Source organism: Microcaecilia unicolor, chromosome 6 (genome assembly GCF_901765095.1).
Source record: "Microcaecilia unicolor chromosome 6, aMicUni1.1, whole genome shotgun sequence".
Taxonomy (NCBI): domain Eukaryota; kingdom Metazoa; phylum Chordata; class Amphibia; order Gymnophiona; family Siphonopidae; genus Microcaecilia; species Microcaecilia unicolor.
Window position 1 is genome coordinate 112,676,767 of NC_044036.1, and position 26,801 is coordinate 112,703,567.

Below are 26,801 nucleotides of genomic sequence, written 5' to 3' on the forward strand. Positions count from 1 at the left end.
CATTGGTTGGTGTCTTCCAGCCCTTTTCTTTCTCTTTTATTGTTGTGGAAGTTATTTTCCCCCTGTTCTGCAATTGTCAAACTAACACAATTGTTTTTAAGGGTTTTACTTTTTAGGTTCCCAGTGCCAAACGCTATTTTATAAACGGCACCAAACTCTGAGCGCCATTTATAGAATAGCACGTAACACTAATTTTTTTTATCAGCCCCCAAATTTAGGCACCATTTATAGAATTTACTTCTGATGTGTGAAAATATAATACACACACAAATGGTAACTAAGCGCCCTGTTATAGAATTGCCCTTTAAATGAATAAAATGATAAATGCTGAGTGACACCATAAAGGGTTGTGATGTCAGGTGCCAGTCGAGAACGCTCAGAACAGAGGATGCCACGGCAATGACAACTCAAGTGTCCTTGGATGCAGAATTCTGTTTATAGCTTTAGAGTGTAAACTGCAAGAAGTAGGACAGAATTTATTTCCCACCAAGAGAAAAATGGACACTTTTTCTCTTCTGACAATCTCTGGACCTCTCATCCAAAATTCTGCTATTCCGCTTCCAAGGAAAAGTGGCTTTTCAGTTTTTACTACACCCATAAAGGACTTAACAGGTTATCTGCAATTCACTTTTATGCAGTCTTTAGGCATAGGTGCTGTATACTGCTATTGTTTAGGGCAGGTACCTACTATGATTTTAAAAAAATGGAGGCAAGAGCTCCGGTCCAGTATGATTCTTTAGTAGGCTTGAATGGTTAAATGTACTCTGCAGTCCTCTATCATTTGAAGTGTGCTAATAGCTGGGGAACTATAGTTCTGGAGAGAGAAAGAATCAGGCACACCCATTAAAGGGGGGCCGACCACAACCGGGCTGAAGGCCAGCGAAGACAGAGGTGTGGGGGAGGGTACAGGGAGGGCCTAGCTAGAGAGCAGAGGTAGTAGTGGGAGGGAAACAAGGGGTAGCAAGGGGAGGGGGCAGGAAAGAAGGGGAGGAGCAAGGGAGGAGGAGAGAAGAATTTGAACTGCACAGGAAGTCCTTTTGAATTTGGAAGCAGGAGAAGAGCATCTAGAGATTAACTGTCAGGCCAAGGTCCTACTCTGTCAGCTATTTGGGCTTCCAGTGTTATAAAAGCACATCTTACAATCCTGGAGAAAGAGGGAGGGTGTTTGGTGTAATATTCCAGCAATAAGAAACCTGAAAATGCATTTCATGATAAATGATCTCTTTTTCTTGTTATGGATACTCTGATGATTTTTATTGCATTTTTTTACTTAAAGATGATGTTCTGCCCCAAAGATGTGGCTCCAGGGATGTGTACCCAGGAGGGAAGGGTTTAGAGGAATAAGTACATAAGTATTGCCATACTGGGACAGACCGAAGGTCCCACTAGCCCAGCATCCTGTTTCCAACAGTGGCCAATCCAGGTCACAAGTATCTAGCAAGATTCCAAAACAGTACAATTCATTTTATGCTGCCTACCCTAGAAATAAGCAGTGGATTTTCCCCAAGTCATTTTAACAATGGCTTACGGATTTTTCTTTTAGGAAGCCATCCAAACCTTTTTTTTAAACCCGCTAAGCTATTTTTACCACATTCTCTGGCAGTGAATACCAGAGTTTAATTACATGTTGTGAAGAAATATTTTCTCCGATTCTTTTAAAATGTACTACTTTGTAGCTTCATTGCGTGCCCCCTAGTTCTAGTATTTTTGGAAAGAGTAAACAAGTGATTCACGTCTACCTGTTCCATACCACTCATTATTTATTTTATACACCTCTATCATATTTACCCTCAGCCATCTTTTCCTCAAGCTGAAAAGCCCTAGTCACTTTAGCCTTTCCTCATAGGGAAGTTGTCCCATCCCCTTTATCATTTTCATTGCCTTTCTCTGTACCTTCTCTAATTCTACTATATCTTTTTTGAGATGCGGTGACCAAAATTGCACAAATATTCGAGGTGCGGTCACACCACGGAGCGATACAAAGGCATTATAACATCCTCATTTTTGTTTTCCATTGCTTTCCTAGTAATGCCTAACATTCTATTTGCTTTCTTAGCATCCACCGCACACTGAGCAGAGGGTTTCAACATATCATCGACGATGACGCTTAGATCCCTTTCCTGGTCGGTGACTCCTAATGTGGAACCTTGCATTACGTAGCTATAGTACGGGTTCCTCTTTCCCACACGCATCACTTTGCATTTAGCCAGGTTGGCTTGGAACAGCCGCTGCTCATCCCTGTAAACGAGCAATGAGAAACAGAATTACTTTTTGGGATGTGCCAAATACTTGTGGCTCATACTGGTTCCCGTCAGAGACAGAATGCTGGGATCAATGGACCGTGGCCTGACTATCATAGCTTTTCTTATGTTCTTATGCAACATTAACAGTAACAACTGTCAAAGCATATTTAATAACTTGCATAGGACAAAGGAGGAGTGTCTGAGGGGACGCTATGCAGCTGTGGAAGCCTGCATAAGTGCTGTATTCGGCGCTAAACCCAGATATTAAATGCCGGGCCGTTTCCGGTGATCAGCGTTGAATACCCACTTTCATTTTTGGCTGCCAGAACAAACGGTTAAGCTGATATTGAGCACTAAGGGGTCCTTTTACAAAGACATGTAAGGGCCTGTGCGCATCAAATTGGCATTACCAACCAGCTTCCGCGTGCCCTGGGTGGTAATTCTGAATTTGGGGAACATTGAAAATATGTGGTAGAAAATATTTTTATTTTCTACCGCATGGCGCTTAACCAACGGTAAACAGCAGTGGATACGCGCTGCATGCCTACTGCCCGGAGACCTTATTACTAAGTCAATGGGTGGCAGTAAGGTCTCAGGCCGAAAATGGACACATGCTGGTTTTTATTTTGCTGCATGTCCATTTTCCGGCCTCTTAAAAAAAGGCCCTTTTTTCAGGATGTGGCAAAAACTGGCCCAGCGCGCGCCCAAAAGATGTGCTTGCACTGCCGCAGGTCACATTTTGCTGTGGCTTAGTAAAATTACACTCCTAAATTTATGAGCATAACCTATAATATAAGGCCCTATGTGCTAACCGCGAATATTCAGCAGAGATAACCAGCAGCTAGCCAGTTACCAGCAGAATATCAGCAGTTAGCCAGCTAAACGCTATTTAACCAGCCAGGAGCTGTTCCTGTTCAGTTAAACAGGGCTGAATATCAGGGGGTGAATCTTTTTGGGAATAAGAAGTAGGTCCTCTAAACTACCATATATACTCGCGTAAACATTGCAAATATTTTGATTATTTCTGAGGTCTAAAGTTGGGGGTGTGACCTATATTGGAGTCTATCACCTATCCACCCCAGTTTTAGCATCTTCCCTTCCCCTCCCCATCCTCCTAGGGTTTTCCTTGGTCCCGCTGGCAGCAGCTGGATGCACAGTGTTGCCTCTCCCTTCCCCATGCCCCTGCTTTCATCCATACCTGTTCCTGGCCTTCAAAGTAGTTTCAGTGCCGGCACAGGGCCTTCCTCTGCAGGCCTGAACTCAGGCATGCTGCCAAGTCACATCCTCTGCCCAACAGGAAATGCATTCAAACCCAGTGATTCCCAGACCAAGAAACAAAATATCTAACTTTCAAAAACAAAATTAAAAAAAGTTTATCCCAGTTGAATATTCAACTGGGATGCACAAAGATAAGGGGCCCTTTTACTACAATGTGCTATTCCCTATCAAAGGCTTAACGTTTGAGAAAAGGCTTCCCACCAAATGTGCTAAAGCATGTTGCTGTAATTTGCCTGTCAGCGCATGTGCTAATCATGTGCTATTTTTTATGTAATTTGTTTGGGAGGGGGCGGAGCATATGCTGACTGGCTAACTGGAATTAATACGGGATCACTTAGGAGAAAATTCTATATATGGTGCCCAAAGAAAGCGCTATTCATTCTATAAATCACGTTTCAAGTTAGGCATGGTTTATAGAATAGCACTTATGCCCAGGGGTTGTGCGTTAGGTGCCGCCATTTGCACCAGTGAAACTGTGGTGCAAATGCCTGTGACTAAATTTATGCACATAACTCAAAACCACATCCCCGAAATACCTATGACCCTCCCATTTTCACGCAGATCCCGGACCTAAATTTACACACATACCTGTCAATTAACCCTCATTAATGTAAAAATGGCTCGTTAAAACACAAATTGGTGCTAATTAGCTTGTTACTTAAATTGCACACTCAATTTGGGTACCACCCAAATCTGCATGCGCAGTTTTTAGCGCTTTTAGGGGCCCTTTTACAAAGGCACGGGAGGACTAATGCTCGGGTAAGTGCACACCCAATCGGCACTACCACCAGGGTAGTGTGTGCACTCGGTAGTAATTACAAGTTTGGTGTGTGACGAATTGTGTGATAGAAAATAATTTTCTATTTTCTACCGCAGGGGGCGTTCCTGGAAGTGCACCCGTGTTGATGTGCGCTGCATGGTTACCACACGCGTAATACGTGAGACCTTACCAATAGGTCAATGGTTGGCGGTAAGGGCTCAGGCCGTAAATAGGCGTACACTAGTTTTAATATTAGCACAGGCCCACTTCCTTGCCCATTAAAAAATAGTCTTTTTTTCCAGCCTTGGTAAAAAAATGGCCCAGTGCGGGCCTAAAAGATGCCCCCATTCTACCTCAGGCCAATTTTTACCGTGGCTTTGTAAGAGGACCCCTTAGCTTTTTTTTAGCGCTTTAAAAAATAAAAGGAGGTTAAAAATTATGGATTCTTTATTGTCATTTCAAGCTGCAAATTTGATGCATTAACCTTGTTGACTGCTATTAGTTAAATGTCTTTTAGAAAACAACTCAAAATGTTTTTATTTTGGAAGTATGTGTGAATTCTGGAGGACAACAGCTTTTTAAGATTTGCTCGACTTATGTATTATCATCTGTAAATTTTATTTTTTTTAAGTTTGTTGTAGGTTTGTTTAATTTTGTATTTCCTGGTGACTATCCAGCTTCTTGGTTTTGTAATCCACATAGAACCGCAAGGTTGACTGCAGAATAGAAATTTTATTATTAGTGCTTCCTAAATAGGATATGGTAAGTGCACCCGTGTTAATATTTTTTGTAAATCTTGTGTGCTAATGGAAAAATTAGCGCAAAACGTGCAAAAATTAAAAAAAAAAAAGCCGTATTTATGGATGCATTAGAAATGGCTTAGCGAGTGGGAAAGTCTTGCATTAAAACGCACTAAACCTATTTCTTAGCGCATTTTAGTAAAAGGGCCCTTAAATGTTTTTCTTAAATTTATTTTGGAAAGTTTGCTATTTTTTTTTCATGGAGTGAGAATCACGGAGTTTGAAATTTTCCTTAATTTTGATGACTGCATATCCGGTAGGACATTGTACACAATCCGTTTCAATTTATATATTTATTTATTTGTTACATTTGTATCCCACATTTCCCCACCTATTTGTGGCTTACATAGTACCGGAGAGACGTTTGCAGATTCCGGTGTAAACAAATACAATGTGATGTTGTGGTAAGATAAAGTTCATGTGGTACAGCCACATTAGGGAATCGTACAACGGAAAAGTTGTGTTATGTCCATTACGTACTTTAGTTTTGTTGTGTTGCAGAGATCAGGCATGTATATTGGATTGGTAGGGTATGCCTTTTTAAACAGGTTAGTTTTTAGTTTTTTTCCGGAAGTTTAGGTGGTTGTACGTAGTTTTCAAGGCTTTTGGTAATGCGTTCCACAGTTGTGTGCTTATGTAGGAGAAGCTGGATACTTAACTTGATTTGTATTCGAGTCCTTTGCAGCTTGGATAGTGCAGATTTAGGTATGTCCATGTTGATTCGGATGTTTCTAGTTGGTAGGTCGATCAAGTCTGTCATGTATCCTGGGGCTTCACTGTAGATAATTTTGTGAACCAAAGTGCAGATTTTGAAAGCAATGCGTTCTTTGATTGGGAGCCAGTGTAGTTTTTCACCGAGGGGTTTTGCACTTTCAAATCGCGTTTTTCCGAAGATAAGCCTAGCTGCTGTGTTTTGAGTGGTCTGAAGTTTCTTTAGTGTTTGTTCTTTGCATCCCGCATAAATTCCATTGCAGTAGTCTACATGGCTTAGTACCATTGATTGTATCAGGTTGCGAAATGTTTCCCTCGGGAAGAATTGTTTCATGCGTTTGAGTTTCCACATTGAGTGGAACATTTTCTTTGTTGTGGATGTCACTTGGCTCTCTAGTGTTAGAGATATATGTGATCTGTAAGTCAAGCAAAATCAGTTTCAACATCCTAAACAGGATTTTCTTGGCCATAATTTATGGTCCTTTTCTCCAATAAAATGGGCCCGATATTCAGACTGCAGGAGTTAGCGAGACTGCCTCCCGCGGTTGATCCTAAGCCTGAATATTCAAGGCCGGGCCATTTCTGGTGACCAGCATTGGATATCCAGTTTATTTTTGGCCAGTTTAATCCTAACCGACCAAGCCGATATTCAGCGCTGGCTGGTTGATGGGTCCTTTTACAAAGGCACGCTGAAAAATGGCTTGCGGTAGTGTAGCTGTGGGCTTTGGGTGCGCACCAATCCATTTTTTATCGCGTCTGTAAAAAAAGGCCTTTTTAAAAATTTTTGCCGAAAATGGACATGCGGCAAAATGAAAATTGCCAAAGTCCATTTTGGGTCTGAGACCTTACCATCAGCAATTGACCTAGCGGTAAAGACTCATGCGGTAACAACCTACGTGCGCCAAATGCCACTTGGCACGCATCCGTTATGTGCGCCTGAAAATAAAAAATATTTTTCTGACACATGCCAAAAATAAAATTACCGCAAGTGCCACGTGGTAGTCGGGAAGTAACTCCATTTTGGCACGCGTACATACTTACGTAGCTTAGTAAAAGGGCCCCTGAATTTATACTGGCCGAAGATATATCTGCTATTTTGGCGGCCTAATTTGGCTGTCAAACTTAGGGGGTTGTTTACTAAAGCTTAGCTCGAGTTATCTGCAGCAGGGCCCATAGGAATAAAATGGGCCTTGCTGCAGATAACTCGAGCTAAGCTTTAGTAAACAGGGAAGTTAGCCAGTGATATCTTGAATATTTAGCGGATAGACAGTTATATTACGCGATATAACCAGTTATCTGCTAAGCGCTAACCATAAATATTCAGTGGGAGATAGCTGGTTAAGTGCCATTTCCCGGCTGCTTAAATGGTGTGTCTGTTTGGCTGGATACGAACGATGTCTGGATGGTTTCAAGCAGTTACCTCACTGTGTTAATAGGGACAAGGAACGCTGATGTTTTCTCCTAAGTCCATCTTTTGAAATATTATTGTTGCATTTTTGCTGTACAACTTTTTTGTCTGCTTGTCTTCCAGTTCATAATTTTGGCAGAAGTTTCATTGTGATCATTTTCTGCTACCCCTTAATTGTTTTTGAGGTAACTGAAATCACTAATGTTTTTGAGGTAATTGAAATCACTCATTATTAAAGTTTTGCCAAATTTGATCGCTTCCCTAATTTCTTTAAACATTTCATCATCTGTCCGTTTGTTCTGACCAGGTGGATGGTAGTATAACTCCACCAGTATTCTCTTTTCCATCACACATAGAATTTCTGTTTTCTGTTAATTTTTTGTTCTGTTTGGCTCAATTCCTTCTTCAATACATAGAATCACTCCCCTTCCAATTTGATTCACCCTATCATCGTGATTTAATTTATACCCTGGTATGACAGTGTCCCGTGAGTTGTCCTCCTTCCACCAGGTCTCAGTGATCTACATCTTTATTAAGTGCTATATACTCTAACTCTCCCATCTTATTTTTTAGGCTTCTAGCATTTATACAGAGACATTTCAAAGTATCTTTTTTGCTTTTATTCACAATGGGCCAGATTCTGTAAATGACATCTAAAATCTTGATGCGTCCAATTAACAGACCTAGGGCTTACCGCTCACTATAAAGAATATACTGCCGGGCTACCGCAGCAGCCCAGCGGTACTTCCCACCCCTAGCACGCTGTCATTTATGGCACTACAAAAATTTATATTTGTAGCACGAGTGCACCTGGCGGTAATCAGGCAGTGCCACACGCTGCCTGGTTACTGCCAGGCTAACGCAGGAGTCCTTACTGCTACCTCAATGGGTGGTGGTAATGGCTCCCCCCCCCCCCCCGAAATGGCCATGCGGCCAAGTGCCTTACTTGCTGCCCAGCCATTTCCTGTAGGGATGGGAAAGGGAAATGGGACTTGATATACCGCCTTTCTGTGGTATTTTGCAACTACATTCAAAGCAGTTTACATAAATACAGGTACTTATTTTGTACCTGGGGCAATGGAGGGTTAAGTGACTTGCCCACAATCACAAGGAGCTGCAGTGGGAATAGAACCCAGTTCCCCAGGATCAAAGCCCCCTGCACTAACCACTAGATTTAGGCGCGGCCAGTTACGCTACTGAAAACCTGGTGTAAATACCTGCACCTAAATGTAGGTGCATTCCCCTGAATTCTATAAACGCACATAAATTTGAGTAACACCCGACACGCCTACCCTCTTCCCATGGCTGTGCCCCCCCTTTTCAGCAATGCGCATTAGAATTTACACGCGCCTCTTTTTAGAATACGCCTAAAACAAAATGCACATAATTACAATTATTGCCAATTAGTGATAATTGGTTATCGGACAATTATCATCATTGATTGGCTCGTTACTTGAGTAGCATACATAAATTGGCTGCACTCACATTTTAACATTCGCTACTCGCCACGCCTTATATAGAATCCACCTCAATCTGCTGATCAGCTGACAAGGACAAACTGAAAACGTTACTTTCTGAGCACCCGGCTTACTTTTGCCTTTGCTACAACCTTTCTATCTGGATGCCCCAACTTCCCTGTTTTGAAAGTATCTTTCAAAGATACCTTACTCTGCACCATGAGCTCCTGGGCAACTGCTAGTTTTTCCCCTAGGTTCTAGTTTAAAAACTGCTCTGTCTCCTTTTGAAATATGTTACCGTCAGCAGCTTGGCTCTACCCCAGATAAGATGGAATCCAGTTTTTTGGAATAGGTTTCTTCAGGAGCGTAGCCAGACCTGCTATTTTGGGTGGGTCCCGAGTTAACCTGGGTAGGCCCTTCCCACCCCATCTCTGTCCATACATGCAGTTTTTTGTTAAACTTTCCCTCTGCCTCTGCTATCATCATGCTTCTCCTCCCCCCTCCCCCCCCCACAGCATCTGCTCCTCTTCCCCCCCCCCCCCCCCCCGGCATCCGTTCTCTCCTTCCCGGTCTACCTCCAAGCCGTTGCCGGCAGCGATTCCAGTAAGCAGCATGTGACAGCCCTGCAGGCTTCCCTCTACTACGTCCCTGCCAGTGAAAAAACAGGAAATTATGCAATCGAGGGGGACTCAGTGGAGAGAAGCCTGCAAGGCTGGTACAGGTTGATTACAGAATCACTGCCGGCGATAGCTCAAAGGTAGATGGGGTGGGGAATTTAGAGAAAGACAGGAGGCCATGAGGGTGAGAAAGAGAGGCATGAGGCACTGCTAACGAGGTGCTTTGGGGGCCACTAGACTGGGTGGGCCTGTGCCCCCCAGGCCCACCTGTAGCTACGCCACTGGGTTTCTTCTTTCTCAGAATGTTATCCAGTTCCTAACAAATCCAAATCCCTGTCCCCATGTCATCTTCTAAGTGGGACTTAACCAGCAACATCTGGATATCTGCTCTGACTCTCAACTACCACATCTAACCATTAGGCTATTCCTCCACTTGGATGTCTGTGTGGCCATTTTATAAGATGGAGGTTCCTCTGCTGCCACATAGATGCCATGTTCCTCGTTTGGTCCTGTTCATAATTTGGACGTCTCAGTTTATAAAATGGATGTTTATGCTGGACGTCTCCAGCACACGATTGTCCATCTCACATGTATTTTATAACAGGCTGTCTCCTGTTCTAAAATACACGTGTCACCCATTTGTGATGTACTGATTGGAACGTCCACATTCAGAGTTGGACATCCTTTCTAAAATGAACCTACACATCATTAGGTTTTATTAGCCATGAAAGAAAGGGGGTAGGTTATTTATTAAGGGGTCCTTTTAATAAGGTGTGCTTAAAAAGGGCCTGCGGTATTGTAGACATGGGTTTTGGGTGAGCGCAGATCCATTTTTCAACGCGCCTGCAAAAAAATGCCTTTTTAAAAATTTTTGCCGAAAATGGACATGCGGGAAAATAAAAATTGCCACGCGCCCATTTTGGGTCTGAGACTTTGCTGCCAGCCATTGATTTAGCAGTAAGGTCTCTTGCGTTAACCGTGCAGTACTTGCCTACACGTGTCATCAGAGTTACCGATTTTCTGGCGCGTATAAAAAATGAAATTATTGCAAGGGGCACACGGTAGCCGGGCAGTAATTCTGAATTGGCGTGCATTGGGTACGCATAGGCGCCTACGTGGCTTAGTAAAAGGGCCCCTAAATGAAAAGAAATACAGTATGTAGATTGTAAATAAATTTGGTGTTGGGCATTGTTCCGAAATTCTATAAATGGTGCTTAAAACTGCTTGTGCAAATTTGGGCATGTAACCAATTTGCGCACACAATTTAATTGAACAAGCCAATTAGTGCTGGTAATTGGGTGCTAGTAGAGATTGGCATTAATTGAAATTTATGTATTCATTTTTAGTCACTGAGATCCATGCGTAAATTGTATGCATGGCTCCAAAAAGGGGGTGTGGCCATGCTAAGGTTATAGGCGGATCAGGGGCGTTCCTATAATTTATGCACGCTGTTAAAGAATAAGGGGAACACAAGATTTACACTAGAGTTTACTTGGTGTAAATCCTTGCATCTAAAGTTAGATGCTGATCCCGGCGCTATGTATATTCTGTAAAGGGCGCCTAACTTTCAGAACGGTTTTTAGAATAGCACGCTACGTTTCATGTGAGCAAGTGCAAAGTGGGAAAGAGGAACCCAAATTATAGCTACGTCATGCAAGGTTCCACGTTAGGAGTCACGGACCAAGAAAGGGATCTAGGTGTCATCGATGATACGTTGAAACCTTCTGCTCAGTGTGCTGCTGCGGCTAAGAAAGCAAATAGAATGTTAGGTATTATTAGGAAAGAAATGGAAAACAAAAATGAGGATATTATAATGCCTTTGTATCGCTTCATGGTGCGATCACATCTCGAATATTGTGTTCAATTCTGGTCACCGCATCTCAAAAAAAGATATAGTGGAATTAGAAAAGGTGCAGAGAAGGGAGACAAAAATGATAAAGGGGATGGGACGACTTCCCTATGAGGAAAGGCTAAAGCGGCTAGGGCTCTTCAGCTTGGAGAAAAGGTGGCTGAGGGGAGATATGACAGAGATCTATAAAATAATGAGTGGAGTTGAACGGGTAGATGTGAAGCGTCTGTTTACGCTTTCCAAAAATATTAGGACTAGGGGGCATGCGATGAAGCTACAATGTAGTAAATTTAAAAAGAATCAGAGAAAATGTTTCTTCACTCAACGTGTAATTAAACTTTGGAATTTGTTGCCAGAGAATGTGGTAAAGGCGGTTAGCTTAGCGGAGTTTAAAAAAGGTTTGGACGGCTTCCTAAAGGAAAAGTCCATAGACCGTTATTAAATGAACTTGGGGAAAATCCACTAATTCTGGGATAAGCAGTATAAAATGTTTTGTACATTTTTGGGATCTTGCCGGGTATTTGTGACCTGGATTGGCCACTGTTGGAAACAGGATGCTGGGCTCTATGGACCTTTGGTCTTTCCCAGTATGGCAATACTTATGTACTTTATCAGTGCTGATTTTTCAGCACTATTTTATAGAATTTGGTCCTGCATGTGTCAATATTATATACTGTCAGTTTTATTTGCAATCTAAGAATGATGCGACAAGTAAAAACTTACTGGATTTATTTATAATGCAGGAATTCATAATACTGCTGCTACGTCTGAAGAAACAGGCCCAAACCAGCAAAAACTGCATGTCTCAGACCTCACCGTGTACAGTAAAGTCCCAGGTAAGCTGCACTGGTCAGTCCTCACTAATTTGCAAATGTATCTATAAACCTGAATGTGTGGATTAGTCATGCTACAAATGATGGTGAGTACCGAATAGGGTTCCGGACCATCCAGCAGAGCATGTTAACTGTATATACTGTTCTCTCTGAGCTCTGGAAGATCACTGTACTATTATGTTTTGAACTTATCCTGGAAAAGCATATTATTAAACAAAATAAATACATAAAAGTAAGGTAGTTCCCAACACCTAAAATAGAAAGATCTAAGTGAGACAATACTAGAAGCCAAAACACTTTTGTAATCACTGAATTGTAGTTGCAGTGATAATTAGAACTGGGTGATAATAGTGGAGTAGTGGCCTAGTGGTTAGAGAACTGGGAAGTCCAGTTCAAATCCTGCTCCTGCTCCTTGTGATTTTGGGGAAGACACTTAACCCTTCACTGTCTCTGTCCCTATTGGGCTCATAATCCAAGGGGCCCATTTACTAAAGGGTTACCATGCAGCAACCCGGAACTACTGCCGGCTCACTGCAGCTGCCGGCGGTTGTTTCACCTCGAGCGCATGCCATTAACGACGCTACGGAAAATAATTACATAATTTCTAGCGTGGCGCAAACCTGGTCGTAATCAGGCAGTGCCACGAGCTGCCCGGTTACTGACAGGTTACCCTTACCTCAATGGGTGGTGGTAAGTGCCCCCCCCCCCCCCCAATAGCCATGCAGGAAGAATAATCTTACTGCGTGGCCATGTCTTTTTAGGGGCTTTTTAAAAATCTGCTGCAGTAAAAAGGGCTCTGGCATGTGGCAAAAACGTATTGTAGGGCCTTTTTTTTTTTTACTGCAACTTGGTAAAAGGACTCCTAATTTTTGTACCTGATGCAATGGAGGGTTAAGTGACTTTCCCAGGATCACAAGAAGCCACAGTGGGAATTGAACCCAATTCCTCTAGCTCTCAGCCCACTGCACTAACCACCGGGCTACTCCTCCATAGACCTACATCAGAATGTATATACCCTGTGGGGACCCCGAAATACCTAGTGTACCTGAATGTAACTCATCTTAAATACGTAAAGGACATAACACAACACTTCCGTTGCTAATAAATCCATCTCAGAAAGGCCAGGATCAGTGAAAAAGGAGAGGCTTAGCGTTAGAGAAAAAAGAAAAGCTATTGAAATACATAGAGGACAATATTCATTGTCTGAGTAACTTTGAGAGATACCTAGATAAATCTTTTTAAAAATCTACCTCCTCTTCCTCTCACAAATTTTACCTGGTCAACTTGTTTATCCAGTTAATAATAGGAGGCAAGAGAAAAGCAGATTCAGCACTCTTCCATAAGAAATGGAAGAAAGAGAAAGTGGAAAACTACAGACAGAGGGGCTCTTTTACTGAGCTGCAGTAAGCACCAACACATGCTTATAGCAAGTTAAAAATGCTTACTGCAGGTTGCACTGAGGCATCCCGTGGTAGTTTTGGCATGTACACATGCTTCTCACGTGATAAAATAATTTTTATTTTTTAGTGCTGGGGGTGTTTGGAGGTGGAGAGTGGCCATGTTAAACGCTAATGCATGTGGGCACTGCTGAACACTCATTAGCGCGCAATTAGTGCGTGAGCCCTTATCACCTAGAAAATAGGTGTAGTTAAGGGCTCATGCCATTATTTTCAATATACTCCCACATTAATAGGTGGCTAGTAATAGCGCAGGCCACTTTCTAGCACAGCTTAGAAAAAGGGCTCCACAGAGGCATGTTAGGTAGGCTTTGGTCACAATCAAAGTACTGAAAACAATACTGAAAAACGGTGCAGTGAGTACACGATAATAGACAACATACTGTCACAAAGGGAATGTCTTCCCAAACAAACTTGATTGAATTATTTGATCAACAGACTAGAGTAGCAGATCACAGGGCTACAACAGATGTGACCTGACCGATTTCAGTAATGCTGAAAGTGTTCATTTTTCAGTATGATTGATACTAGTCATTCTAGAAGCATTACACGTGGAAATAGTAGAACTTATCTGTGCAGATTGCATCCATGTGCAAATGGCTATTTCAGAAAGCTGCTATTGACGATTTAAGTAGGCCCTTATACAGCCTCTATCTTTTCAATTTATTTCTCATCTTAAATTGCTTCTGAAGTTTTATGAGAAGGAGGAGGGGATGGAAGGAGTTTAACCTGGAATACATATCAGGCTTAACCTCTCTCAATTTCCTCGCTGCTCTCAGTTGCTTCTTCTTTTCTACCTTATCTCTCTATATAAAAGGCAACCCCAATGTTCTGAAGCCTCCACGGAAGTTGAGGCGCCCGAGATATCCGGTGTGCCCTGGAGTGTCTGCACCGCCCTCGCGTCAAAACGTCATGACATCGAGGGCGGAGCTATAACACTCGAGGCCCGAAACCGAAATGCCACAGGCACGGCCACGGAGGCGCAGCAAACAAAAAAAAACCAAAACCCTACCCACACACAGCGACGCGAACACCGAACAAGGCAAGTAGCTCGGAGGGAGGGGGCCCCCTGCTAGCGCCCGTTTCATTGCGCTCAGAAACGGGCATTTATTCCTAGTCTTTACATATTCTTTCCTCTGTCTGATTATTTTGGAATTGTAAACCACTCAGTTCATAATCCATTAGGTGTATATCAAATATAAATAAACTTGAAACTAAATTCTGAGAGATGGAGGTAGAGCTCAGTGATATAAATAAGAAAATTGAAGTACAAAATCAGTGTGTGAAGTCTATTCAGTCCTCTAACTTGGCCTCAGAGAAGGGAATGACCTCTTTGGAAAATAAAATTGATACGTTAGAGAATACGGCTAGTTGCAATAATTTACATTTTATTAATTTTCCACATGGGGGACAGTTTCAATGTGGGTTACCATTAAGACATGTTATTTTATTTTTAACCTGGGTTATTAGTAACTAGGACTCGCAGCATAAAATGAGGCCTGTACTAAAATAGGATGCGTTAGTAGTAAAATAATATGTATTATTGATAATTCACATTGATACCTATGCCCTAGAGATTTAACAGTTGGAGACTTCATTTGAAGAAACCATGAATAGAGCTATTGTATCTTCTTTTTGACTGGCATCGGACAGGGTTAGTATTTTGAGACTCTTTATTTTTTATCTAGGTCACAATTATTTCATGAGCATAATATTTGTCTCTTTCCTGATGTATCTAGTATGCCATAGACTATCAAGAAAGAATTTCACTTCAGGCTTGGCTCTTAGGATGAGTTTCTTTTTGAAATATCTACAGAAATGCTTTGTTCAATTTAAGTTTAATTTTGTTAAATACATGACTACGTATTTCTTGTTCCAGTCAAATTGGAGGAGTTGGTATTGAATTATGAATGAGCTAGGTATAGTGGCCAAGAGTAATTAACATCTAATGTTGATGGACATAGGATAGCGATATTAAGAGAATAGGGATGTGTTAATGGTTTGTTATGACCTTTTGCAATATATATAATTATTCGAATTGGTCTCCCTTCCCCAGCCCTCCCCCCCATATTATACATTTATAGGTTATATTCTCTGTTTATTTCTTTGATCAACAGCCATTGATTTTATGGGAACTATTACCTTTGATTTAAAAAAAGGGGAAAAAGATGGTTTAATGCACATTGTATTGATACTATTATCACAATGTGTACTGTTATGCAGTAATTGTCTATTGCCTATGCCCGCTTATTGTTGCTGTGCACTGCCTTGGGTGAATTTCTTCAAAAAGGCAGTAAATAAATCCAAATAAATAATAGATAGATGACTGACCCTAGAAAAGCAAAATAAAAGTCAAGGATTTGATGGGTATACTTTAATTCCAAAATATGCTAATGCAGGAGTTTAAAGGAGGTGTTATGCACTAAAGTTTAGTGATGGCGAACCTTTCAGAGACCAAGTGCCCAAACAGCAACCCAAAATCTAATTACTCATCGCGAAGTGCCGGTACTCATTATGGGCGGGGTCACCACATATGACTCCACCCCTATGATAGCCACACACCCTTACACAAGCCATGGCGCATATAAACAGACATCATTGAAAATATTATACTAGTATAGGGGAAAAAAATAACATGATTTTCTTTCATTATAAATCATTTCTGTAAGTTATTACAGCTCCAGTATACCCAGTGCAAAATAAGACAGCAGATGTAAATTTTCAAATTGGACATATTCCAAACACTAAAATGAAAATAAAATGATTTTTTCTACCTTTGTTGTCTGGTGATTTTGTTTTTCTATCCATATTGGTCTTAGTCGCTGATTCTGCTGCTCTCTATCTGTTCTCTTAACTCCGTTTCCAGGGTTTCTTTCCATTTATTTCTTTACTTTCCTCCTTTCCTCTTCATTTCTTGCCCTCCATTCATGTCCAGCAACCATCCTCTCCCCTCCAGCCACAAATGTCCAGCCACCCTCCTCTCCCCTCCAGCCGCCCATGTCCAGCCACCCTCCTCTCCCCCCTGCCCTCCCCTCCAGCCACCCTCCTCTCCCCCCTGCCCTCCCAGCGGCAGGCCTCCCTCCCACCCAGCACCAGGCCACCCAGCACCAAGCCTCCCTCCCTCCCACCCAGCACCAGGCCACCCACCCAGCACCAAGCACCAGGCCTGCCATCCAGCACTAGGCCTCCCTCCCTCCCACCCAAGCACCAGGCCATGCACCCACCCAGCACTCCCACCCAAGCACCAGGCCTCCCACCCAAGCACCCAAGCCTCCCTCCCTCCCACCCAGCACCAGGCCATCCACCCACCCAGCACTCCCACCCAAGCACCAGGACACCCACCCAAGCACCAGGCAGACAGCCCTCCCACCCACCCAAGCACCAGGCAGGCCTCCCTCCCACCCACCCGGCGTGCACCAGGGCATGCTCCCTCCCTCCCACCCAGCGTACACCAGGGCACCCTCCCTCCCTCCCACTTGGCGTCAAGCATTCCTCCCTCCCTCCCACCCGGCACCAGCCCGCCATCCCTCCCTCCCTCCGAACCCGAAGAAATTTAAAAGTCTTCCCTTGTCCGAACAGGCGGCGTCAGCATCATCAGTAGCAGCGAAAAGCGTGCTGCTGGTTCGGCGCGTTTTCAGCCTTCTGTCTCTCAAGTTCTCTGGTCCCACCCTCATTTCCTGTTAGGGCGGGACCAGAGAGCTTGAGAGACGGAAGGCTGAAGACGCGCTGAACCAGCAGCACGCTTTTCGCTGCTACTGCTGACGCCGCCTATTCGGACAAGAGAAGACTTTTAAATTTCTTCGGGTTCGGAGGGAGGGATGGAGGCCGGGCGGGCTGGTAGGGAGGGAGGAATGCTTGACGCCGGGTGGGAGGGAGGGAGGAAGGAATGCTTGACGCCGGGTGGGTGGGAGGGCTGAAAGTCTCGGGTGAGGCGACCGGCGGCGCGCGTGCCAATAGAGAGGGCTCCGCGTGCCCTCTCTGGCACGCGTGCCATAGGTTCGCCATCACCGCACTAAGCTGTGTTAAAAATGGCATGGTATATTCAAAAAACAAAAAACAGCCTCACAGATATAGCCAGTAAAGGTTTAATAAGATTATTAGAAAAACAACATTAAAAAACAAAGAGGGATAAAAATTGGCCTTAGCATGTCCTTAACACTGGTTTATCCCACGGGCTATGGATGTTTTTACTACAGCTGGAAAATGGCTGATTTTTCAAGTTCCAAATTAATGGCCATGCACTAATGTTGCCATTACCAAAATGTAGCGTGTGAGCCCTTCCTCGTCACCCATTTTGTACCCACGTGCTAATCCCATGCTAATCAGTTAGTGTACGGTAATGTGGCTGCACTGATTTGCGCTGTCATGCCCACTCTCTGCCCCCAGATGCTCCCCTTCCAAGAAAAATAAAGAAAATGTTTTTAGTGCGTAGTATGCATGTGCAGATTAGGCTTTTAAGCTGTGGTAAATGTGTGCAAGCACTTAACAAAGCTTACTAAAAGGATCCCTAAATGGTCCAAATATTCAGTCATATGCCTGACATGACTTAGCACAAAGGGCTAGATTCTATAGAGCATCTCCGAGATTTCTGTGCGAAAATCAAAGTGTATTCTATAAAGTACAATTTAATTGAGCACTGGTCCACGTGACTAAATTTAGTTATGGTCAATTACGCCAACTAAAACCTGGTGTAAATCCAGACGCCGAAATTAAGTGCAGCGGGGGAGATTCTATATATGGGGCCTAAAAATCGGTGCTGAAATCAGTGCCAACTAAGTATATTCTATAATCGGTGCCTAGATTTAGGTGCCAATTATAGAATATGCTTAGTTGATATTTCAGCGCCTAAATCTATGCGCATCCATTTACACCAACAAAAACATGGTGTGAATTCCGGTGCGCAGATTCAGGCGCATTGGGCCATATTGTATAAGTAAGCGCATAAATTTCAGAACGCCCACAAAATGTCCATTTCTCCGCCCCTTTTTGCCGTGCATATTAGACGTTAGGCGCACATTGTTACAGAACGCGCTTAGCGAGTTGTGTGCTTAAATGCTAATCAGTGCCAATTAGTGCTCATTATTGCTTGTTAAGTGCTGTTATCAGTGCTCACTAACTTATCAAGCTGATTAAGTCGCGAGCATTGTTATCATATCTCTAGGCGTGCTATATAGAATCCGTGGGAGAGTGGGTGTATTCTATAACAACACCCATAGATTTTAGAAACCCCCACGACCCGCCCATTCCATACCCATGCCCACTTTTCAACAATGTGACTTAGAATTTACGCGCATCACATTAGAGAATATACTTAGTGAGTTCTGCGCATAAATCGTAATTAATGCCATTTAGTGTTAATTGCTTGTTAACACCCAATTATCAGCACTGATTAGCTTGTTAACCAGTTAAGTTATGCGCATGTTATAGAATATGCTTCGATTTCAACATTGAAATCTCGGTGCTATATATAGAATCCAAGAATATGATGCCACCTGTGGTGTGAACAGCCTTTAAACAATTCAGCCAGTGTTTTATCCCCCTAATTCTAAAATCTTATGCTTAGAGTGCAAATTTGTGCATGTGGTTTATAGAATAATAGCAGTTACACATGTAAATTAATTGTTAAATTAGGTGCTAATTGGCATTAACTAGCAATAACAGGCTATTCAGAGTTAATTGGTGTTAATTTGTACTAATTTGCAGTTACAGGCGTAACTGCCCTTGGTTTTAATTCTATAACCTTAACTTGTAATTTCTTTAGGGGCAGATGATCAAAACTCCAGTGCTAGTCTGAATAGCACAATAAAAAATAGGACCGGAACAGCGCAGAATAACACCCTTATGCTCAAAGCTAATAAGATGCAAATATAGGCGTGCTCATAACTTTGAGCATTAGGGAGTTTGACGGGAGGTTTGTGCTTGGTGCATGCACAGAATTCGGCGGTAAGCTCAGCTCCTGTGCGCATGCACCTGGTAAAACCCGAACGTGAAGCACACATTGGCGTCTGTTTTGTGAAGCTTAAATATAAGCGTTTTAAATATTTTTCTAGATGTTTATATTTAGATGTAAGTAACAGACGCCAATGTGTGATTTTTTTTTTTTTTTTTAAGCATGGCTGCTTTAAATTTAGATGCAGGACAAAGAACGCCAATGTATGCTTCACGCTCGGGTCTGCTGTTTCTCACAACCAGCTCTCAAGGGCTTGCACGGGCTTCCTTCTGCTTCCAAAAGCAATCAAAACTGGCAGATTTTGCAGAAAGAATCACGAGAGAAGCATGAGAATCGTGAGAAATCCTCTCTTCCAACACCCGAACGCCTGCTTGGACCTGGCGTTATCTTTTACAGCGGTAAGGCACCTTTGTTTCGGGAGCTCTTTTCTGAGCATTGGGGAGGAATACAAAATAACCTCATTTAAATGAGCTTGACTACATTTGCATGCTATCTGCACTAAGGCCTGGTGCGTTTGTTTTTTGCTGAGCTAGACCAGTCTGATCATTCAACACTGGTAGATGCGGGCGTTAGTATGGTGCTAATGCCCTCTAGCACTGCATTTACTTTTGACCATCGGGGCCTTAGTGCACAACTGCTAGGGGTGTGTAGATGTGGGAGGGGCATAGGCAGGTCAGGGCGTGTTAAGGTTATACAATACTGTCAATTACATGCGTAACTGACAGCAGTTAGGTGCGCAAACTGAAACCACAGATGGTAAGAGCACCAAAAAAGTTTTATTGGGACCCTACACGGTCCGTGTTTCGGCCGAAAAAGCCTTCTTCAGGGGTTTTCAAATTGACGTATACAGATGTTCCTCCAAAATTCTCACGGAGTGAAAAAACATGAACGCTGGTGCTATCCGAATGGAGCATAGACACTTCACAGGCTTTAGTGTCTATGCTCCGTTCGGATAGCACCAGCGTTCATGTTTTTTCACTCTGTGAGAAGTTTGGAGGAACATCTGTATACGTCAATTTGAAGACCCCTGAAAATGGCTTTTTCGGCCGAAACACGGACTGTGTAGGGTCCCAATAAAACCTTTTTGGTGCTCTTACCATCTGTGGTTTCAGTCTGGTCTTTTTGGGTTTCTTCCGCTTTTTTTTGTTGTTTTGTGCGTTTGGCATCTTTTTGCAGGAGATTTGGACTCTCTTTTTGTTGTTCTTTGACAGTTTGGTGCGACCATTTAAAGAAGCCTTTGACATGGCCTAAGTCCTCACAAGTAAAGTTAGTCACTAAAATGTGGATTTACCCTAGTATTCTTTAATGGTAATTATGCACATAATTACTGATATAGAATTCGTGCTTAGCGTCCAGCATTTTAATGTCTAACTTTAGATGATCCTACAGAATCACCTCCTAAGAACTAGATTCAGTAAATGGCGCCCAAATTTCAATGCCAAAAAAAAACAAAACTGCATGGAGCTCTATTCTATAAACGGTGCCCTGATTGCGTGCTGTTTATAGAATCGCACTTAGCGCCAGGATCTGCGCCCAAAGTTGGAAGTGAGGATTTACACCCGAGTTATCTAACCTCAGTCCTGGAGGGCTGCAAACCAGTGGGGTTTTCAGGATTTCCCCAATGAATATGCATGAGATCTATTTGAACACACACTGCCTCCACTGTATGCAAGTAGATCTCATGCATATTCATTGGAGAAATCCTGAAAACCCCACCCGAGGGCCGATGTTGGTCACCCCTGATTTACATCAACTGAAACCTGGTATAAATCCCGGCATGTAAGTTTGCTGCGGATCCCACAAATTCTGTAATACTATGCAACTCTTTAGTGAATGCCCCTGAACCACCCATGCCCTCCCATGGCCACACCCCCTTTTCAGTTGTGCATTAAAAGTTTGGGTACAGATCTTTATAGAATACAGCTTAGCAAGATGCATGTGCAAATTCAAATTGGAGCTAATTAACTGCAGTAAGTGGTTGTTAGAGCCCAATTATTACTAGTCAAAGACTCATTACTCAATTAATATGCATGCATAACCAGGGCACACGTCCAAATTTGGGTGCCATATATAGAATCCGGGGGTAAGAGTGTAATGTATTCTGGGAGACCAATGTGTTTACACCACAGGTGGGATTATAGTCTTAATAAAAGGCACTTTCCCCCAGATTCTATACAGCACGCCTAGAGATCCACACCGAAATCCAGGTGTACTCTATAATAGCGCGTGTGACTTAATCGGCTTAACAAGCTAATTAGTGTTGATTAAACTGCTTTGGATGTAGTTGCAAAAACCACAGAAAGGCGGTATATCAAGTCCCATTCCTTATAACAGCACTTAATAATAAAAAGCACTAATTGATAATAATTAGAATTTACACGCACAACTCGCTAAGCACATTCTGTAATGAACTGTGCCTAAATTCTAAAGTACGCAGTTCAAAAGGGGCATGGCTATGGGTGGCTCATGGGCAGTTCAAAATTTACATATTATGGCCCAGTGCGTGTAAATCTATGCGCAGGGATTTACGCCACATTTCCACTGGTGTAAATGGAGGCACACAATTTTAGGTGCTGGGATACCAACTCAACTAAGCCTATTCTATATACCGCGTCTAAATCTAGGCACTACTTGAAGAATAAGCTTAAGCAGGAATGTTTACTGTGTGGATTTTTTTAGGTGCCTTACATAGAATCTGGCCCTTTATGCTGAAACATGTCGGGCATTTCCTGAATATCTGGAACATTTATATCCCTTTTTAAAGTTGCTCGTTTAATAAACTTATTATATAATTATTGGCTGTCTATAAGGCTGCTTTGGCTTTCTTGATTTACTTTGCACTGCAGCCACATTTTGCCTGTTTTTTTTTTTTTTTTTCTGTTACCATGCTACTAAACTACAGTTGACACTTATGGCTGTGGAGGGTAATTTTACATAAAGCTGCACCTAGTTAAAGATTTTCATACGCCTATAACCATGCTATTTTTTAAAGTCAAGTACATGCCTAAATGACTTTACAAAATAGTAGTATAAGAAAGAACACTCACACCTCATATACACCAACTCAGGGGTGAATGCCAGAAATATCCAGAAAATGGCTATATTTAGTGCTTTTACTCCCTGTGCTAAGTTATCTGGATTCCAGAGCTGAATATGGCTAGTCTACAGATAATTCCAAGCTTTGCCCTCAAACCACCCTGGCACTATTCGGCTAGCTGTTGAAAATCTGTGAATGGCCCCAGTCACTGCTACACATCCAGATGCTTCTGCCTGGATAAGTAACTCTGAAGTTTGGGCCCAGAATTCAAGATTATATGGGACAAAACACACAGGAACCTTAGGAAAAAGAATCTAAGGCAGTGGCTCCCAAATCTGGTCCTGGAGGTATCCCAGCCAGTCAGGTTTTCAGGAAACAACAACAAAGAAAATATAAATACACCATAAGACAAACTAAAAGACTATATTACAAAACTAAAATTGGGCCAGACTACAAGGACACACATAAACTCTTCCAACTTGTGAACAAACTACTAGACACTACACTGGTGACTTCTAACAACTCAGACAAACCAGCAGCAGACAATCTCATAAAATACTTCAATGAGAAAATCACAAAACTACATCTCTTGATACCTGATAATACCATCGACTACCCAAAACTCCTTGATTGTCTAGACCCAAACCCTGGTGAATACCCAGTGGACAGAACCTGGACAACCTTTGAGCCGCTATCGGAGGACATCATCTCCCAAAAGCTCAAAAGGGTCGTCAAGTCTCACTGCAAATTAGACATATGCCCTAACAACCTAATTAAGTCTGCCCCTCAACAATTCACAGCAGACCTCATGGAACACCTGAACTACAAAATGGACTCCTCCCAAAGGATAAAGGAAATATCCTACTCAACCCTATACCCAAAGACGCAAAGAAAAGCACAAGCGATCTAACCAACTACCGCCCAGTAGCATCTATTCCTCTGATAACCAAATTAACAGAAGGAATGGTGACCAATCAACTCACCGACTACTTAAATAAATTCTCCATACTACACGACTCCCAATCAGGATTCCGATCGAACCACAGTACCGAAACAGTACTAATTACTCTCATGACTAAATTCAAACAATTGATTGCAACTGGTTATAACATACTTCTTCTACAATTCAATATGTCCAGCGCTTTCGATATGGTTGATCATGGAATATAATTACACATCCTTGACTACTTCGGAATTGGAGGCAACGTCCTCAAGTGGTTTAAAGGCTTCCTAACCACACGATCTTACCAAGTGATACCTAACTCGACCACCTCAGACACATGGACACCTGAATGTGGAGTCCCCCAAGGATCCCCCCTCTCGCTGACTCTCTTCAACCTATTGATGACACCCTTGGCCAAATTACTATCCAATCAAAACCTTAATCCATACATATACGCAGATGATGTAATGATTTACATCCTGTTTAAATATGATTTAATGGAAATTACCAACGACATCAACCAAGGTTTCTATATCATACATTCATGGGCGGATGCATTTCATCTGTAACTTAACGCAGAAAAAACGCAATGCCTTATACTCACCTCACAACACGAGCAATTTCACCACCATAAACACACCAAAATTATCCCTTCCCGTCTCAGACACCCTGAAAATTCTGGGAGTTACCATCGAACGATATTTAACACTTGAAAATCATGTGAAAAACACAACTAAGATGATGTTTCATTCAATGTGGAAACTAAAAAGAATAAGACCTTTCTTCCCAAGGACCATCTTCCGTAACCTGGTACAGTCATTAGTGCTTAGTCACCTAGACTACTGCAATGCACTCTATGCTGGCTGCAAAGAGCAAATCATCAAGAAACTTCAAACTGCTAAGAACACCGCAGCCAGACTCATTCGGAAAAACAAAATATGAGAGTGCTAAACCGCTGAGGGAAAAATTACACTGGCTTCCACTTAAAGGACGAATCACGTTCAAAGTATGTTCTCTGGTCCATAGAATCCCTGGCCTACATGTCAGATCTGGTGGACCTGCCACCCAGAAACGATAGAAGGTCATCCCGCACTTTTCTCAATCTTCACTTCCCCAGTTGCAAAGGCCTAAAATACAAACAAATGCATGCGTCAAACTTTTCTTACCTGAGTACACAGTTATGGAACGCACTGCCGCACAACTTAAAAACTACTTAGGAACTAGCCAACTTTCACAAATCCCTGAAGACCCACCTCTTCAACAAGGCATACCAATAAGATCAGCAACTATAAATGCAATATACCGCACTGTCTCTGCTCACATCTGCTTGTTTAAATTTTGACTACGCTACTTTCTATAGCATCTCCACCTTACCAGTACCAGTACTGTTTTCTACTTTTATCTACTTGTTTAAATTTCGACTACGCTATCCTTTATGTAACCCAAACTGTATCTCCCAATTACACTATTCTATATGTAACACAAACTGTATCTCCCAATCTATTATCTACCAATAACAACATATTGTAAGCCACATTGAGCCTGCAAAAAGGTGAGAAAATGTGGGATACAAATGCAATAAATAAATAAAAAATGTCCACAATGAATATTCATGAGAGAGATTTGCATGTGCTACCTTCACTACATGCAAATCTCTTATATGAACATTCATTGTGGATATTCTGAAAACCTGACTGGCTAGGGTACCTCCAGGACCAGGTTTGGGAACCACTGATCTAAGGCAAAGCCAGTGACCATGAGTGTTCAGCAGCAGGAAGGGAAAATGGGCAGATTACATGGGCCTGCAGTCTCGATCTGGATTAATATTCTCTGTTTTTCTGAATTGAGTACTTCTCTTAGCTCAGGAACTGATATAAGCCTGGCTTTCTTGTGCTTCTTTTTGCAGGATCATCTCTCTCCACCTTGCAGAGCCAGGAATCCACACACATTAACTGCAGTATCTATCGCCCCTGGTATTCCCCTTACAGCTATTACGCATGCACGGGCAAAGAGAGCCTGCTAGATTCATGCAGCTCCCAGGGAACATCAACAGACGACAAAAGAGAGGTAGCTGGGGATTCCTCCGGCCTGATGGAGATCAGCAAAAGCATCCCTTCTAATTCCTCCTCTTTGGGAAGCCCATGCCCCAAAGGTTCCCACTGGAAACTAGAATCAGTCTTGGACTCTAAAGACAGTATATCGCCCCAGGATATTTTGGCTGCTTCTAAATGGCTTCCAGAGCAGCAAAGTGGCTACAAATGTGTGGCCTGCTGTCGAATGTTCCCGACGCTTCATTCCCTACAGAACCACATAAGACATGGTTTCCGAGAAGGTTTCAGCTGCAGGGTCTTTTATCGCAAAATCAAAACATTCTGGGAACGAGACAATGTGCAGAAGACCACGGATGAGTCGTCTTCTGAAACGGAGCAGCTTCCGCCACCATCAAAAGCAGCACCTGCCTCTTGCCCAATACCAGGCAACACTAAAAATAAAATACCTTTATGCTAAAGCATTACCACGTTTCACTGCTAAGCTTAGCACAACCAGCAGGTGAAATTCTTTCAGTTATGATTATGTAGAATTAGTTTACAGGAGCACAAAGTTATTTAAGATTATGCTAATTAAAGTATATGTTGGGATACTATGTCGTGCTGTCTCTGCATGCTTCTCTCCCTCTGATCCATGACACATTTGGCATGACAATCAATTGAAGAATAAGAACAGAAATGAAAAGAAAAGCAGACGAAGGCTCGTTGCAATGGGCAGGGCCACAAAAAAGCTTTGAAAAATGGCAATTCAAATGATTCGTGTTTAACAAGAAAAATAACATTATGCTTCCCAGGACAGAAAGATGCGTTTTTGCAGTAGTAAAATTATGTGGTTTTATTTTTTCATTTACATATGAGGCCAAACACAAACCACAATAGCAATCTTACATATTATATTCCAAAACTACATTAAAATTTAGAGGGATCTATATTCAGCCGGTGATACTCAGAATTTTGCTGACAGTCGCTGGCGTAATGCCTGCAAATTCAATGTTGGGCCATGTCCATGCTTCGGCACCGAATTTCCGCTTTTAGGAAGACGGCTAAAGCATAGCCAGTTAAGTACGATACTCAGCACTTAGGAGTCTTTTTACAAAGGCGCAATAGCATTTTTAGCACACGTGAAAAATAATCATGCGCTAAACGCTAGAAATGCCCATATATTCCTAAGAGCAACTCTTAGCGTACGCTAATCATTAGCACGTGCTAAAAACGCTATGATGCCTTTGTAAAATACTCCCTCAATCAGCTATGGGGCACCACATAAAGACAGAACTGACTAATGTGGTTCTATTTATGTGGCTACCTGGGCCAGTTAAGTGCTGAAGATTGGCATTTAAGTGCTGACTCTACCCATGGAATGCACCCAAAATAGCCGGTTTCACTTTAGGCACTTACTGGTGATTTTCA

General features: G+C 42.4%; 1 protein-coding gene across 1 annotated transcript; it reads left to right on the top strand.

The window, feature by feature from the left end:
- The first annotated feature begins 497 nt into the window (after positions 1-497).
- Positions 498-25,851, top strand: SPATA46 (spermatogenesis associated 46). The gene is made up of 3 exons (XM_030206751.1): positions 498-612; positions 11,867-11,959; positions 25,250-25,851. The coding sequence occupies exons 1-3, from the start codon at positions 498-500 to the stop codon at positions 25,849-25,851; spliced, it is 810 nt and encodes a 269-aa protein (XP_030062611.1).
- Positions 25,852-26,801: the final 950 nt, after the last annotated feature.

Coding starts and splice junctions, on each gene's coding strand:
- SPATA46 (XM_030206751.1), top strand. CDS start 498: ATGGACACTTTTTCTCTTCTGACAATCTCTGGACCTCTCATCCAAAAT. Junction 613..11,866: donor ACCCATAAAGGACTTAACAG/GTTATCTGCAAT, acceptor TTTATAATGCAG/GAATTCATAATACTGCTGCT. Junction 11,960..25,249: donor CGTGTACAGTAAAGTCCCAG/GTAAGCTGCACT, acceptor TTCTTTTTGCAG/GATCATCTCTCTCCACCTTG.